Source organism: Strix aluco, chromosome 1 (genome assembly GCF_031877795.1).
Source record: "Strix aluco isolate bStrAlu1 chromosome 1, bStrAlu1.hap1, whole genome shotgun sequence".
Classification (NCBI taxonomy): Eukaryota; Metazoa; Chordata; class Aves; order Strigiformes; family Strigidae; genus Strix; species Strix aluco.
This window is the reverse complement of record NC_133931.1, coordinates 32,189,128-32,206,849: the sequence shown is the minus strand read 5'-3', so window position 1 is coordinate 32,206,849 and position 17,722 is coordinate 32,189,128. Positions and strand designations below refer to the sequence as shown.

The 17,722-nt window shown below is 37.9% G+C and overlaps 1 protein-coding gene across 1 annotated transcript in view; it reads right to left on the bottom strand.

Annotated features, from left to right (window-relative positions):
* TPD52 (tumor protein D52) overlaps positions 1-17,722 on the bottom strand; it is a 126,620-nt gene that overhangs the window by 58,486 nt on the left and 50,412 nt on the right. Inside the window, exon 6 of the mRNA XM_074816924.1 lies at positions 7,157-7,338. Coding sequence (XP_074673025.1) covers positions 7,157-7,338 — 182 coding nt within the window. The remainder of the gene's footprint in view (positions 1-7,156; positions 7,339-17,722) is intronic.

Sequence of the window (17,722 nt, the reverse complement as noted above, 5' to 3'; positions counted from 1 at the left end):
AGAGACTGGTTATACATTTTCTCCATCTTGTTATCAGAGTTTTTCTACAGTGTGGTTACTACTAGAAAGACTTGGGAGAAAAAGACTATCTGTTGGGAATGAAAACTACAACAGAAGGGAAGCAGCAAAGGAGGAAACCACCTATTTAATGCCCATAAGGTAACAGCAACAATTTGAACACGTAAATAGAATGGAAAATGCTGCTAGTACAGTTACTGTGTTCATTCTCCTCACTTACCAAAAGTGGGAGTTAAAAAAATTTTCCTCAGCAGACCTTGAGCCTTTTCTAAGCAAGACTACACCACAGAAACCAAACGCAATTTTACACACTGACCCAGCATGGTGTAAATTCTATCAGTTCCTTCAACATGCATTAATAATGTTTTTAAAAAATTACAAAATTTCTGTAGGTTTTCAGTCTCTTTCATGTGACCTGTTTTTTCTACATTTGCATGATTTTTAACATTGTACTTGCAAAAGCATCATTTATTGTATCACTTGTACTGCTGGTTAGCAATTTCCTTCTTTCCCCTGGAGAATTACACATTACAGATAGATGCTATTTTGCTGGCAACAGACAGTGAAAAGGAAGTAGACCACTGTAAAAACAAACATGTAAAACTAAAATCAGCATTAATGCAGCAAGAAATGTTTCCTTTATATATCACATTAATTTTTTTTTTTTTTTTTTTTTCAGTAATAGTTCCAACATTTGAAGTTTGACATGAAAGCTGTAGGATGTGCCAGGCTGCCAGAACAGCACCACTCCAGTCAGCAGCAGTACAGGATAGGGAAGAAATACTCTAAAGAAAAACATCATTAAGTCTCTCCACTGACACCAGATCTGTATGCTAGGTGTTACCCATACTGCTGGTCAAGAGACTTTGCTCCCATTTAGTCACAGACACCAGGTTAACCATGAATTTGATGCTTGTAATTCCTCTGGCAATGGAAAAGCAAATGCCCCAGGGAAGGGAGCGCGGTGCTGGGTCTCTTATCAGGCCAGCCTCCTGCCAGTTGTCTGGTCTTTATTTAATTTTAAAGGAAAGAGTTAGAAAGGTTATGTCTTTAACATCGTCTCTCTAAACCTTTCCACAGTAATCTTGCACCATTATATACACAACAGTCAGGGAAACTAGAGTTCAGCAAGCAAAGGGTGAATGTACCACACACTGACATCTTCCCTTGTGCAAGTATCTTTGCCACACACTTAGAGGTACAGGTAACTTACTAGGTGCTTTGAGTGAGGTAGCTCGTTCTGGTTGAAAGATGCACTAATTGTTCAAGAAACATATTCACATGGCATCAAAATGGAGTAGTTAACTCAAAACCCACCCTGCAGCTTAACACACAGTGACTTTGTTTACTACACAAACTGGAACTAAACCAAATGGTGTCTTATTGAAACCCTCCCCCCCTGCAGAGCACCTCTGGTTTTTATTCAGAAATTGATTTTTTTAATCTTACAAGATCTTTTAAATAGTTTCACCTATCACTATTAACTTAAATTTAAGACTGTCTTAATAAAATGAATATGCTAGAAAACAGCCAGCCTTATTCACATTACCTAGTCTAAAAAGATACATTATTTTTAATTGGATTCCATTCTGCCCTTATCTATATTTTAAAAATAGAACAAAAAGAGAAGAATTTAAAATGTTTCCCAAATAAAATTTACCCTGGCAACCATTCAAACAGCATAAATATTTTGATACAATTTACAGGAACAGCATTAAGTAATGTTTTATGATGCTCATTAAGCTGTCATGTTCTAAATCACAACCGGCATCAAATGATTTCTTCCCTTCTCTACTATTTAAGTTTGGCAAATATGCACTGTATAAAAGGTGTCAAGTAAAATCGCCACAGGATATACTGGAAATCCCTATACCAGCTGCATACTCAAACATAAAGGAAGTGTCTTTCTGATCCTACAGCCTGATAATACTGGAGTTGCTGGAGGGTTCCAGCAGTCTTTGAAAATAAAGCTTCATTACACTGGCATGGAGAGGTGCAGTTTAATCCTCTTTGGAAGCTGGTCCTGCAATCCTACATTTTAGAAAATTGCTGAAAGCCATTGCACTTTTGATGGGAATTGGTCATTAACAGTACAGGTGCAGACCATGCAACAGGCAGTGTCAGCACAACCCCTTCCCACATTCTCTGGTTCTTAGGAATTCCATCTGATAATGGCAGAAGCAGGTTGTAACAGCACCTTTTTGCCATGGATTAAGTTGTTGCTCATTTGGAGATCTAAGACAGATATTTTCCTCTTTAGGACTTCACTTCCTCTGCACAGTAAAAAAAAAGCAAAAAAAAATTACACCACTTTCTATAGTTGAAAAGTTACTTCAGCCTTACCTTCCTACACACCCTTTCTCATTTGTATAAACTCTGGATGCTTTACAGAATTGCTACATGTTGTTGGCATAAAACACAAATTTAATAAAGCATTTAAGTCAAAGTGTATCAAGAAACATGTTTTTACTAATTACAGTATATATTAAATAAGTACAGTAAGTACAGCACATATTAAATAAGACCTTGAAATCATAATGGTAATAAATACTCCTGTCACATTAAATAAATCTCAAATAACAAAATGCTGTTGATATTGATAACCAAATACACCCTTGCCTGACCCCAGTGAGATTTTACCAACAATATCTTTGATCTCTAACTAAGGTGATGCATGCTTCCAATTGTAATACCATCAATGCCGATAATGAAATATATTTTTTGCAATCCTATGAAACAGCTTTCCCAAAGAGGATAAGAAAAAGGAAAAAAATTGGCAAAAAACAAAAGAAAATAGCTAGCAGGTTCTTCAAATGTTTAGTCAATTTAAATTTTGTATCATTACTGTTCTAAGGTTTCTTTTACTTAATAGTTTGTGATGTTTTGGTTTGGTTTTTTTGAAGATTGAAGTTCACTTTAGAAGAACTGATGAAAAAAAATGTATTTATGTAGCTACTTCAAATTTTCCAAGGGAGTTGTAGTTGCTCTTTTATCCAAGACAGTCTTGAGGGTGGAATCCTTTCTTACAGCCACATGGTGGTAACACTGTGGGGTCTTTCACTTGGACATCCCAAGAAATCACAACTGTTAGGATCAGGATTGAGCAGTTTAAGAGAACAAGCTTTACAGACAAGAACCTCTTGTAGGATTTTTGTTTATTTTCAAGGAATTTCCAGCATTTTCAAAGAGCAAAGGATAAGAAAAAAAAAACTGTATTATAGTGTCATGAAAATAGTTTAGTTCTGGTGAAAAAAAGCCAGATGACCAAGGAAATATCCAAAGCACAAGTCCTTATGGAGACACCTCCTTACACAAATGGCAAGAGAGAGGGTTTTTTCCTTTAAAGATGCTAAACAAATATTTTGGAGGGGTTGCTAAATACCTGAAAAGACAATACAAGTAAAACCAAAGATCAGCATCAGAATACACGTACCAGAAGAGCCATGCTCTCAAGACCGACTTTATAAAAACGGTATCATGAATTTCTGTGTCTGAAGATTAAATCTGGTTCTTCTGTTCTGAACTGGTGGCCTTCAAGAAACCATCCATCATATGTGAATCAAAATATCCATTCTTCTTGGCACAAACAACAAATGTTTTACAAAAAAACCCCAGTAAACAGTATTACTGACTACATGCACATACAATATGGTGATAGTCACTTTTGTCAGCAAGTGAACTAACAGAAATAATACGAACAAAGTCTTACCACAGTCACCAGTGTAAGCCGGTACAGATCTAAATACACACTACAAATTCTATCCAGTTTCTTTCAAGCTTTAGAAGAGACTCTAGCACTAGTTTGACCTTTATTCTGGTGACCAAAAGCAGTTACTGCCTTCCAAAAGAAGTCAGTGTCCATCAAAAGACTAAGCCTTCACGCTTACTAAGAGGCTAGAGTATGAAAAGATTATATTTGTTTTGATAAGGTAAACTTTACTCTGTAAATAAATATCTGCTGTCTTTACTATGTAAGCAGACCAAAACAATTGTACTAGCAAAGGCGTAAGTCTTCCCACTACTTTTTAAAATGCAGGGAGACTCAGACGGAGCAGCACCTAAATGCTATTGATGAGATAAACATGGAAAACTATCTTACCTAACTGTGTATTTTTGATTCCACAAGTACTTTGCAAATTTGTGTTACAAATCCCAGTTAGAAATTAACTGGTACAACTATGTTATATGACACAGCACTTTATGACAAGCTACAAGTTAAACAACAGAACAAGAGATTCCCTGTGACTGCACTTTTTTTTGTAAATCCAGATAAATTTTAGAAATTCCAATTCCAGAAACACAATAAATAGGAAAAAGAGGGCAAGATTTATTTAAATTATTTAATTTCTTATACAAATATTTTTATTTAGAGGATTAAGTCCACATAGCATTTAAACACTTAAGAAAAAGACAAATTCAGGTTCTTGAACTGAATTGAAAGTGGATCTGAATCAGTCACCTACATCTCAAATGAATGCTCTAAGTCCATTAGATAGAGTATCAACACTACTACTTCCACTGACACTACATCCTCAGTGTTGTAAATGCTGCCTATATCATTTTGTGAACTACCGCCTTTAGTTCCAAATTTTACTTCAATACCCCAGCTGTTCGTTTCCCTCTCTCCACTCCCACTCAAAAGCAGCAAGAGCGAAGTATAAACAAGCCTTATGTGGATCTGCTTGTTTTTATCATTGTAGCAGGCAGCCAAAAATATAACTGGCCTAGATCCTCTCAGCCCCAGGTTTATGGTCCCAGCGTTCAATGGACAACCAGGTCTGAAGCCTCTCTGCTCCAACAATAGTTTCCCTGGGCCTCATTTCCCCCTGTACCACACAATGTGCACCAGAAGAAAACACATACAGTGTTAGGAGAAAGATGAGAGCAAGGAAGGAGTGGACAGACACTTGACTGCCTGTGAACTTTTTTAGGAAGACGTCTTTCATTACTTTCCCCCAATCTGTCTTGCCACCCAAGTATTCCAGAGCACCACGACAAAATGAGATGCTAACACCACACAAGGAAACAGCAAGTGATGGGCTCAGAATTCACAAGGTGAATGAATCCTAGGGATTTGAAGGCAATGCATGAAGTTGTGGGCTCCCCGAACCTGGGAGGAAGCATGCAAGTTAACATGGGACAAGATAAAGGGGGCTGCACTGGAAGCAAGGAAGAGGCATGAGTGCATGGAGCCCTGCTATGAACCATGCAAGGAGACAGTTGAAAGCTACAGGCTGGAATCAGAGAGGAGACCAACAAAGACAGTGTCACGGTGGATGTCTGCTATGGGCTGCCTGATCAGGAAGAAGGAGTGGATGAAGCCTCAGACAACCAGATGCCACCTCATGATTGCAGGCCTTGATTCTCACAGGGGACTTCAAATGTCCTGATGTCTGCTCAAGCAGAAACAAACATGGAAGGGAGCAAGCAATCCACAGTGAGTGCCCTGGGGACATTTTTTTGCCAGAGCTACAGACAGCCCAACAAAGGCAGGTCTTCTGTTGGACACATTACAGGCAGGAAAGAACTGTTTGGGAACGTGGTAGCTGATGGCAGCCTCAGCTGCAGTGACCACCAATGACAGAACTTAAACACTGAAGGAAAGTGAGAAAGCCAAGGGGCAGATGAGAGATCTGGGCTTCAGGACAGTAGATTTTGATTTATTCAGGGTAGACAAGAAGCTGTCCTGACACAGGAAGATGACTGGAAAAGGCCATGGATCTGTAAGGACAAACTCCTCAGTGCTCTAGAAGGGTCTTCCCCAATGAGCAAAAAATGGAGCAGGCCTGGCAGAAGGCTAGCTCAGCTGAACAGGGAGCTTCAGTCTGAACTCTACCACAAAACCAAAATGAATGGTCATGGATTGAGATGAATATGGAAACACTCCTCAGGCATGCAAGGATTGGGAAAGGCAAAGCTCATCTCAATTCAAAATTAGCACGAAATGCAAAGAGTGACAAGAGCTTTACCACTACAGCAGCAGCAAAAGACTAAGAAAATCTTTGCCTGCTGCCAAATGTGACAGGCACAAAGGACTCCCTTCATCATGGGCCAATCATATTTGCTTTGAAAGTCATAGACCTGTCAATAAAAGGAAGTTGAGTATACAAATGCTCTGATAAAATACCGTCACAAACTTGCACACAAACGTGTGATTATTTCTGTTAAATCTTTTTTTAAAAAAGTCAACTGTTTCAGAACTGTTTATCACAGGAATCATTATTTAATGTTTTAGACACAGTGATCTTGCACATTAACAACTATGCTCCCCACCTCTCTCAAGTAAAAAAAAAAAAAAAAGAGGGAAAAGAGATGGACTAAAATATTCTGATGTAATGAAATCAAAAACATGGTATTTTGCCTACATATTAAAAACTAAGTGTTAAAGCAACCTTGAGACAAATTAAATAGACAAGGTATCTTTGAATAATACATAATCATAAGGTGCTAAAGACAGTTTAGAAAGCTTATAAATGCTGTTTTCACTAGAATCCATTGCTTCCCTTATCTTTTAGCTCTAACTACTGCATTCCCCAGCACAACTGTTCCAGTTCCACCACAGCTCTTCTAGTTCAGGACACACAGTGAAACTTGCCACCAAAATCTATATAAAATCTTCTTCTACAACATAAAATATTTGACCATATTAGCACTGATCTATTATGACCAGTATTATCACAAATAATGTGCAAACTCTCCAGTACATCACCTCATGTATGTATATTTAGTATAGATAGTTCCTCTCTAAGTGCCTTACAATTTACATGGGATTAAAGTTCCACATTCACAGAACTCCCAAGTATTACAATAAAAAATGCTTGTTTTAACAACTCAGATGATAATGATTTCCCCTTTCCTCAGTGACAAAACACCCAGTAACTTCCTTTGGTCAGCATAAGTTGGAATAATGTAGACAGCAATAACACAAACTTGCAAAGGAATATGCATTCAAGACAATGATGTCTGAGCTACGCAAATCTCTTTGTGATCATACTTTCATTCTGCACAATGCAGTTTAAACCACAAAATTCATACAAACTATACAAGCTCAGACCAGAAGATGGTCAAGTCCCATTAGCTAACCATTTCAGCATGTTGTTCACATATGTTAATTGCTTACCATAAGTTTATTACTTACTTTCCATCTACTTCTGGTCTTCTGCACACACAGTGAAACTTGCCACCAAAATCTATATAAAGATCATCATCTACAACATGGAATATTCGACCAATGGCAATTTTATCTTTGGCAGGTCCCATCTGAATTAAAGGAGAGCGTCTCAACATGGATGCAAAGGATTCCGATTTCTCTGAAGGAACCTACAGATAAATAAATTTAAAAAAAAAAAATTCACAAAACATACTACCTGAAGGCAGAATTAAATTAAACTTGTAACGTACAAAAATAAAGATATCATGTATCCAGAGCATTTTTAGTAAGACTTCTAAGGAGACAACTGGTACATTTCTCCAACCCCAAGCATTTTACACATTAAAGGTAAAGCTTTCACTAATTCAGTCACACAAAAGCGTAACACTTTGCATTTCCTGAAAACATCTGCCAGTTCTACTATTGGTTAGGTAAACTGATTTAAAAATCCATTCCCAATATTAGCAGATATTCCTGAAAAGAACATCTCCCATCTCTTTGTTGCCTCCTTGATGAAAACCAAAACAGAATTAATACCCTTCCAACCCAAACCATTCTATGATTCTATATCCTGAAGCTATTCATGCAGCTATTTAATAATAAATAATACTTAAATCTTTACTTTAAAGAACAAAATCATTTATTTTCCCAAAGCAGTAGAAGTATGAAGAATGCACAGGACTGATCTAACACATTAAAAAAATTTGAACCATCACTTCTCTAATTTTTCACTCTACAATATCAAAGTAAATATTTGAATTCAGTAACTAAACAAACAAAATGCCAATGCCTTCTCATAAAACTTTGGGATAATGGGAGAGCATAAATACTCCTGCTCTTCATAAAGACATCTGTTCTGTGATCTCAGAAAGCTATCACAGGCTTCCCATCATATGCTAGGTGAAAATATCCAGCTATATCAAAGTAAGACTCATTCTCACATACACTTTCCCTGATACACTAAATCTGACCACTTTTTAAGATTATTGCCTTTGAAATACAATTAGTAAGAAAAGCCTTCTTGCCAGTAACAAACGAAAGGCGAGATGCTTTTTGGAAGCAATATGTACCTGAAATCTTAAAAGTGAATGTAAGGAAATCATTTTATAGATGGATAAACAGATTCAAAAAAAGAGAGCCTATTAATTTTCACCTGCATTTAGCAGTAATTAACTGATACAATAATTACTTCACACAAGATTTCAGACTATTTTCAAGCCAGCAGAAGAACTAAACAGAACAAAATAATCAAGCAATTAAAGGTTTAGAGATCTGTTGGCTTCAGCAACACATTGACTACTTCAAGTGGATGCTGAAAATCCATCTGTATTTTATATGAACACAGAATAATGCCATCATTTTCCACTTGTAGCTTTGGAAACATTTATTCTTGGGGAAGTCAAGACAAGAGACAGTTCTGAATTCCAGCTCTGCTGGAAGGCACAAACAGCATGGGTTGTTCTGACATGACACAGCCTCGGGAATTATAAACTAGAGAGATCTGACACCTGGTAAATTTGCGGCTTCAGAAACAGGAACTGTGAAATGTAGCATCCCAAGGACAACAGCTGAACAAAGTGCAACACACACACACACACACCACAAAAAGAAAGTGGCTGGTGATTGTAAACCGGAAACAGTAGGATTTTATACAGGAAAGCTAATATCGGATAAGTTCCCGAACACAGAATTGTTTGAATTTCACAATGCAGTCGAAATTCAAATACATGAAAATTAATTGCACAGGATGCATTTATAACTGCTTCAAGAATAAATGCAGAATAGTGGAAGCAATAAGAGGAAGTATTTAAGTGAGTTTTAGCATATGCATTGAGGGGGCAGCAGCAATCTATGTGGAACTTTCATTCAATGTATAAGCCATAAGCTAACAGTAAACATTTCAAAATTAACATCTCAAAATGACTCCATCTGGGCAGGAGATTATAAATCAAACCTCATATTGAAATGCCAAAACCTGTTTTAAGAGAAACTGAGGTACAAAGTGCAAAATTCCATTGTCTTTCACTGACTTTCTCACTATGAACTCACTAGAGTTTGCAGAATCACCCAACTGCCCTGGAAGTCAACTGCTTGTCCCTGTAAAGTAATAAACATTTTTCCATCATCCTGTATGCTCACAAACATTGTTTTCAAAGATTATACATCTCATCTTAGTTATACCTTGTCACTCAACACCAAGTTACAGCAGTCAAATACAACAAAACTCCACGGTCAACTACTCTATCCCTTGAGTTGATCGTTCAATTCCCTACTTCTTTAACCACTATTACCCCATTCCCCCATCCTTCACTCCTGACCTAACTCGATTTGTCTGAGGAAGATGATGTCCATGAAAACAATCATCCAGAAAGTGACAGTAGGAACATGCACAGCAGAGGATTTCGAAGGGACATTCAGTCTCTCAGATGGGAGCAGCTGAGTGCTACATACAAAATCAACTTTCCCAAGTAAAAATTAGCATTATCAAGGCAGGATGCTTGCAGGAACACATAATGTAAATACAGAAGGGAAGCATATATGATACTGAAGAGACAGACACAAGCACAGTATCATCAAATATCAGAGATGCTGCCTTTTCAGAGTCTCGTGTTTTGGAATAGATCCTTCTTCCAAACACTTTACCTGCTCCATCTATGAGACCGAACATCTGACAAAAGTCTTTCTGGGGTCCTCCAGAAACTCTGTTAAGTCTTCCTAATTTAGAACACAGACCTGTGAGCGTTTAAACCAACCAAGCTGGTACTGCCATGCCTCATCCTGCCCTCTCACTCCCTCCCAGAAAGAACTCCTGTCCCCTTATGCCACCACTGAAACTTGTCCTAACCTGGAATAAGCCTGTTTCAGGAATGTAAGAAACAAAAGCTATTTACTTTCTTGTAAGGACAGCTTTCTGTTGGTCTAGTTTCCAAACTAGATCACCAACTGACCGAGTATCAGGATGAACAAACGTGCGAGAGTGCCCACAGACGAGGGCAAAGGTAAGAACATGGCAGCAAAATATAAACTCAGAATGATAAGGACTACTATCATTTCATCCCAGAATATTTTCAGTCATCCTTCATAGCAAGGCAAACTAAAAAGAAAATTGGTCTAGGAAACAAACAAACAAAAACACCAAAACAAACAAACAAACAAAACACAAACCAAAAAAACCCCACCAAACCCCGAAGAAAGGCAGATGTTATCATTTGTAGGCTAATGCATATATACTCCACAGCTAAGTTCAGGTCTCAGGGAAAGAGGAGCTTTGTTTTTCATATTCCAACAGGATGCGAGGACGTCCACCTATGCTTTGAATTAATTTAATGAATGATAATGGAATCAGACAGTACACTAGATGATCCATTTCCAACAACTTTTCTTATATGTAGATCAACTGGAAAAAGCCTCAGCTAGTACAGAGAATAAAGAGAACTTCTGACTGTGGTTTGAAGGAGATATTCCTAAATTATCTGGAAAGATGGCATTAGTAATGGCCATTGAACACACTGAGCAACATCAAGCTTTTTTCAAGCAATAATACAATTCACAGTAAGTTCCTTCATGTCTTGACAATTACACTCATTAAATGGCATCCACCTCATTCTTGTTGCCTTCATAGGATGGCACACACAGTGGGCTCTCTACCCTAAAAAAAACTTGCTGCTTGTGAAATCTTTATCTCCACATCATAAGATGGGTACAGTAACATCCTATAAATTTCCTGGTTTTATCATCTAAAAATGGTCCATTCTGGTTGATAACATCCCTCTCTATCTCCCTGGCAGGAAAAAATACAGATACAAAATTCTCCCATGTGCAAACTTGCCTGAGAAATAATCTCTGTACAAGACACAAGTGCTATCTTTACACACTGACAGATGTGCTCATTCCTTATTAGAACAGAGATCAAACTCACTAAGATATAGACGCTAATGTACAAAGAAATCCTTGGCCATTCTTCACTGTGGAGAGTTTTCCAAGAAACCACCTGTAATCTGTATGAATTCTATCCCAGGTCTACAAGTCTGCAGCAATCTCCATTCTGCTTCCTGGAGAGGAACTTCTCAAGAGCACAAATATCTAACTAACATATACGAGAATCCTCAAGAGACTCCATTGGTTACAGCCATCAAGGATTCTTTTGTGGAAGTCTAGAAACAGAGTGAGCTAAAATACAGTATTTTCTAAAGTTTCCTGCATAATCTAAAGGAGATCTCATTAAACAATAATTTATCTCAAGTGTTTAAAAAAGATTTAATGACATTTTGAGTACTTTTCTCCACGATTTCTAGATCTCCTTAACTGGATTCCCCACAGCAGCAGTACAGAAAAACAGTAAGACCATAAGATAACATGGCAATATACTTTAATAAGCACTCTATACTTTTCTGATTCTCAGGGACTGTTGGCTGTGCAGCTGTGCTGGATAATAACACGTCAAATTGCAAAAACTGGAGAATATTACAAAACTCAGAAGCACCAAGGGCACAATATTTTCAAGTACTTGAAATATTAAGGCTTTTTTTTCTCCTCCCCCTTAAATACCTAACCTGTTTGGTTTTCCTTCTAATTTCTAGGTTTTAAAGTTTTTCACAAATATTTGATTGTCTTTTACTTCTGTGCACATAGTTCAATTAAAAACAGTAGCTCTTTCCACAACAGATACTCTGCAAGATGATACATATTAACCAGAGAGTGGAAAAAGTCATAGATTTAAACCCCAGTCAGATCCATAGGAAAGAAGTAACTCCAATGGAGGAATGTAACATACTACTTCCGCAGCAAAGCCTATGATTATACAGGCAGGGTGGTCCTGTCCCACCCAGTGAGCAGTATGTCTTTAAACCCTAGCTACATGTTTGGTGTTTGCTTGCAAAGGCAAGTAGCATGCATGTTGGAATGTGAGAGATATACATGAAACATGGAAAAGTGAGATGGGAGATTGGTAATCTGCTACAATTAAGGGGTGAATGACGTATTAACATCAAGCAGCATGCAAAGAATGCAACCCTCTGTAACTATCAAATTGGTTTTCCTCAGCACTGCTATTCATAGCTAGAAAGATTTTTCTGTCCGAAGTTAATTACACAAAACAACATTTGCACTAACAAGTTAGCACGATGCCACAAGAGCTAAAGGTCCAAAAAGCCGGCTTGGAGATACTCAAAACTTGACTGGAAAAGGCCCTGATCAACCTGAACCAAGTTTGTCCTGCTTGGAGCAAGGGATCTGAACAGATGACCTCCTGAGATCACTTTCAACAGGTATTATTTTATTTAGGAAAGAGAGAAGACTGACCCTGCTATAAAGAGTATTAAAACAAAACCCAATACTTTGAGCTACTCTGTGACTAAGTATATTTGATAAGGCACTTATTTCAACCAGCAACCTACAAAATTTTCACTATCTACTAGCCCATCAGACCTTAAGTTTCCACACCTTGTAACTATTAAAAGTGTCTACTGTTGCTCAGACATAAACCTAAATCTCAGGAATTTTTTAAAAGTCATTGTAGGCATTACTAAGGTAACAGGTCATAGTGATTCACGCAGTTCATTCACCAAATTCCTCTCTGGTGTACTTTCACTGGTTTTTACTCAAATGAATGCAACAAACTCCATTTAAGTCAAAACTTCATTGTGCAGAAGGATATCGCCTTAAAGGCAACAGGACCAGACAGTATACCACAAAACCTGACATTCACGAGTTAATGGCCTTCCATCCAGAAGCAGCAAAACAAGCATTGCCAACTCCCAAATTTATCAAAAAACAAGCATCGAGCTTTGTTTTCACCACCATGGTTTCCCTGCACACTGAAGCTCTTCCAAGAAACAAGGGTGAAGGCTCAGGAGGAGCGCTGAGAGGACTGATATATGACTACAGTGACCAAAATTCCAACACACAAGCAAACAAGCAATTACAGTTGGAAGTAATTTCTCTGGGTGCTGCCTTCTTTTTATACATTAAACTATTCGGTCTAATACTGATGACTCTTTATTGAGAAGTTCATTATATCTTATTCCAGTCTCAGAATAATCACTCAAATTATAGGCCTCGTGACTTTAACTCATCTCAGAGATGTACAGCTCTCAGTCTCCTCTTCACCAAATAAGTTCAAGTACGTCCTATACCTCTAACTTTGAACACCTTCACAACTTTGTGCCTAGCAGTAATCAGTGATTTTAGAGCTTTCTCAAAGCAAAAGCTCTGCTTCCTGTATTAGTAGAAAACAAAAATTTAGAAAAAAAAAAAATTAAAAATTAAGAGCTGACACTAACATTTATTACTCATTTACTCTAAAATACTGTCAAGCTCTACTAAGTGCCTAATCTAGACCTCTTAAAAAACAACCCAGTCTTGCATCTTCAGGCTCATTCCACCGTACATGGATGTTGTCTACCTTGACTTTAGTAAGGCCTTTGACACCATTTCCCACAGCATTCTCCTGGCAAAACTGTCTGCTCGAGGCTTGGATGGGCACACGCTTTGCTGGGTAAAAAACTGGCTGGATGGCCGGGCCCAAAGAGTTGTGGTGAACGGAGTTAAATCCAGTTGGCGGCCGGTCACGAGTGGTGTCCCCCAGGGCTCGGTTTTGGGGCCACTCCTGTTTAACATCTTTATTGATGATCTAGACAAGGGGATCAAGTGCACCCTCAGTAAGTTTGCAGATGACACCAAGTTGGGTGGGAGTGTTGATCTGCTCAAGGGTAGGGAGGCTCTGCAGAGAGACCTGGACAGGCTGGAGCAATGGGCTAAGGCCAACTGTATGAGCTTCAATAAGGCCAAGTGCTGGGTGCTGCAAAAATGACAGGCTGACACAGAATTGTTCTTCTTCCTTCAAATGTTTTAAATCCTGCCCCACGGTTTACAAACATCGCAAGATGCAGAAAACACCATCAGTAATCACCTCAATATATAGCACTAGCTACAGTATTATGCATCCTACTCCTTTGCAGAAGGCTTGTGCCTACCGTTATTTTTTCAGACAACACATGCTATAGCTCTGCAGGCCAGGGGTTTACCTACTTATTTGTTATCAACAGATATGTAAACAATAAAAAACCCCCACCAAAATCTGACAAATACTTGTACTTGTCATATACAGCACATGATTTGCTTATATTTTGTAATACTGGGAGAAATGAGAAGTCCAAGATGAAATATGACTCTGGAGCATCATTTGGACTTTCATGTGAATAGTAATACAACCACACAAATCATCTCTTCAGTACAACATACCTTCTCTTCTCCATCTCCACGCTATCATTTGAAAAAGAGACATTTTCCAAAAATACCAAATTACTTGTTAACCTCTTATTTGCAAACAGCATTCATCTCAAGTAGTATTAAAGAGGACAATTTGCAAACTGCTAGCTAATATAGATATCAAGAATACATACCACAGACACCAGCTTGGCTCCAGTAACTAAAAGATGTACAAGGCTATTTTAGTCTTTTTTTGAAGCCCAGTGTTTAATTCTGCTATATGTACCAAGGCAAATATTCAAATGTTGTTATCTGAAAAACCCAAATGTTTACAGATAAAGCAGACATGTGAAATTATAGTAGAAAATGGGAAGATTATTCTTATACAGCTCCGCATAATTCAAACTAGGACACAACTTTTAGCTCGTATACAAGTAATAAAATAGAACTGTCACAAAATTCACCTACTAATGCTCATAAGTAACAGCAAAACATCATCCCACTTACAGCACACAGTTATAATCAAAGACAGCATGAACTCAGAATTTGTTCTTTTAAAGTCCACTGTCTGTTTTGCATTTTTCCCCACCAGAATACAGCTCTTTTTCCTCCACACTTAGTGGCCTGAGGTTTTGTTCTATTAAAAAAATATCAAACAACTGAAGTTCATACTGTTTCCCAACAGATTCAATTTACAACACAAATTGAAGAGATCTTCCTGGTCTTTGTGGTTGCCCAGTTTCCTTTAAACAAGATACTTTTTCCATTTTATTCCATACAAACAGATAAAAGTGAAGAACTAATATAAACTTCTGGCTAACAAAGGGTTTTGAAGATTAACTACAGTATAAGGCTGAAACAAAAGCAAGATTTGTGTTATTTAATAAAACTACTGAAGGAAAATAGTCCAAAGAGAAAGCATAAAAGGAGGATTCGTGATTCAAAGCAGAAATAAAAGCAGTGATTTAGGGAAAAATCTAAGATTAATGACTGCAAAGTCACAAAGGAGAGCTCTGAAAGCAGTCAAGGAACAAACTAGAGGCTTCCCTGCTAGTAAGCAAGAAGATATTTATAAAAAGCTTCATATGAATCACTTCCTATGCAAAGATTGCTGCAAGGCCAAATTTCTGTAAAGACAGCACTTGCACACCAGCTTACACTATGATGACCTGAATTCTTTGAGGGAATTATTTTAGTTGTAAGGATTCTAATATATTCTAATATTATTTAATATCTACAGTCCAGTAGAAAAAATATCAGTATAATTAAAAATTCCAGCAGATACAATATTCACTAATTTCTGCCCATAGATAAGTAATGATTTGAATTGCACCTTCAATGGCAGCAAGCAAACCCCAATTATACAGTTTCGGAATAAACATAAATAGCCTCTGGACCCATCTTTTTAAAACAAGTTTTGAAGAAAGCAGAAGAGGGGAGAAGAAAACAGAATCCCTTTTTAATACAATATGGTACTACAAAACCTGTATCCAAGAAGAGCACAGTGAGCACTGAAAGCTCTTCCTCCAAAACTTTAAACTCTGGAGGGAAAAAACTCACATTTTATGACTGGAAAAAGCAAAGGAAAACAGCTCTTTTTGTCTAGAAGAGGATGAAGGAAACTGACTACTATATTTTTTATTCTCACCTTTATTAAATCTTTATTAACTTTCAAAAACCTTGCACACTTAGGGTTTTAATTGTCCAGTGTTGTTTTCCATCACAACCTTAAAACTACAAGCACCCCCAAAGAACCGCCAGAAAGCAAAGCAAACTTCTGCTATTTCAACCAAAAGAGGAACATACATTCTCCTCAGCACAGTGAAGAAATGTTGTTTTATTTTAGAAATCACAACAAACAAAATTCTACAGCCAAAAAGGCTGCAAGTAAAATGCTGAAAACAGGCATTTAACCATGCCTTGGTGAGAAGCAGTGACTAAGTGTTTTGGCAAAGCATCATTTAAATTACACTGTAGATATTAGGATTTTTTGCGACTAATTTACTGTGCAAGTCTAATAGTATTTTGTAAAGGGTTCTTCATTAAAACTCTGACTTATTTTTTTAAATACTGCAGGATTAGGCTTTAAGGAGCATAGGTACAGAAGCGAAGGTATCTTCATACTCACTGCTAACTTGAAGATAAAATCTGGCAGTGACTTTGCTGCATACAATGTGCCAGAAGTCTCAGTATCCCACCGTGACTTGGGAGCACACCTGACGAAGTCTCTGAAGAAGAGCACCCTCTCCCCTGTGGAACATCTGAGAGAGCATGATTTACTCTGTAAGCCTTCTATGCAGCCTGAACAAACTAATCAGACAGTATTTTAAGCCTCAATTGTAAATCAGAGAACTTAAAGCTGCTCTTGCCAATCCATTTGAAACCAGTTGAGCTATAAGTCCCGGAAAATGAAGAATATCTTACTTTATTTTTCAATTTAATCCTAAGTAAACTACAATAATACTGAAAAAAGCCTCTAGGAAATCCCATTTAGATAGTTACACTAAGTGGTTATCCAAGCTGCCCTCATAAGGCAGAAAACACCAAAAGTAATACTGGAATAGAAACTCTGATGTTGCTTTCTTACATGCACATATTATGACTGACAGTCTTTTCCTAGAAAGGTTTGGGTTGGAAGGAACCTTTAGAGATCATCTATTCCAACCCCCCTGCCATGGGCAGGGACACCTTCCACTAGATCAGGTTGCTCAAAGCCCCATCCAACCCAACCTTGAATATTTCCAATAATGGGAGCATCCACAACTTCTCTGGGCAACCTGTTCCAGCATCTCACCACCCTTCATCATTCTTCCTTCTGTCCAACCTAAATCCACCCTCCTTCAGTTTAAAACCATTGCCCCTTGTCCCATCACTACAGGCCCTGCTAAGAAAGATGGAGAGAGACTTTTTACAAGCCCTCTAAGTATTGAAAGGCCACAACAAGGTCTCCCCAGAGTCCTCTTTTCTCCAGGCTGAACGACCCCAACTCTCTCAGCCCTTCTTCATAGGAGAGGTTTTTCAGCCCTCTGATCATTTTCATGACCCTCCTCTGGACTTGCTCTGTCTTTCTTGTACTGGGGATCCCGGAATTGGATGGAGTACTCCACATGGTGTCTTGTGAGAGCAGAGTAGAGGGTACTTATTTTTAAGTCCACAAATTTATCTGAAAGACATGCTTGCTGGGGTAAGTGCAAGACTCTCTGGCTGAAGTTTAGTGCCTTATGTCAGTCGAAGTCAGTCTAGTTGGCTACAGTGATCCTTTCCATCTTAAAAATCAACTGTTTTATCTTCAGTTACATAAGTACATGTTATACTTTCAACAATACAGATACCATTTTTCCAACA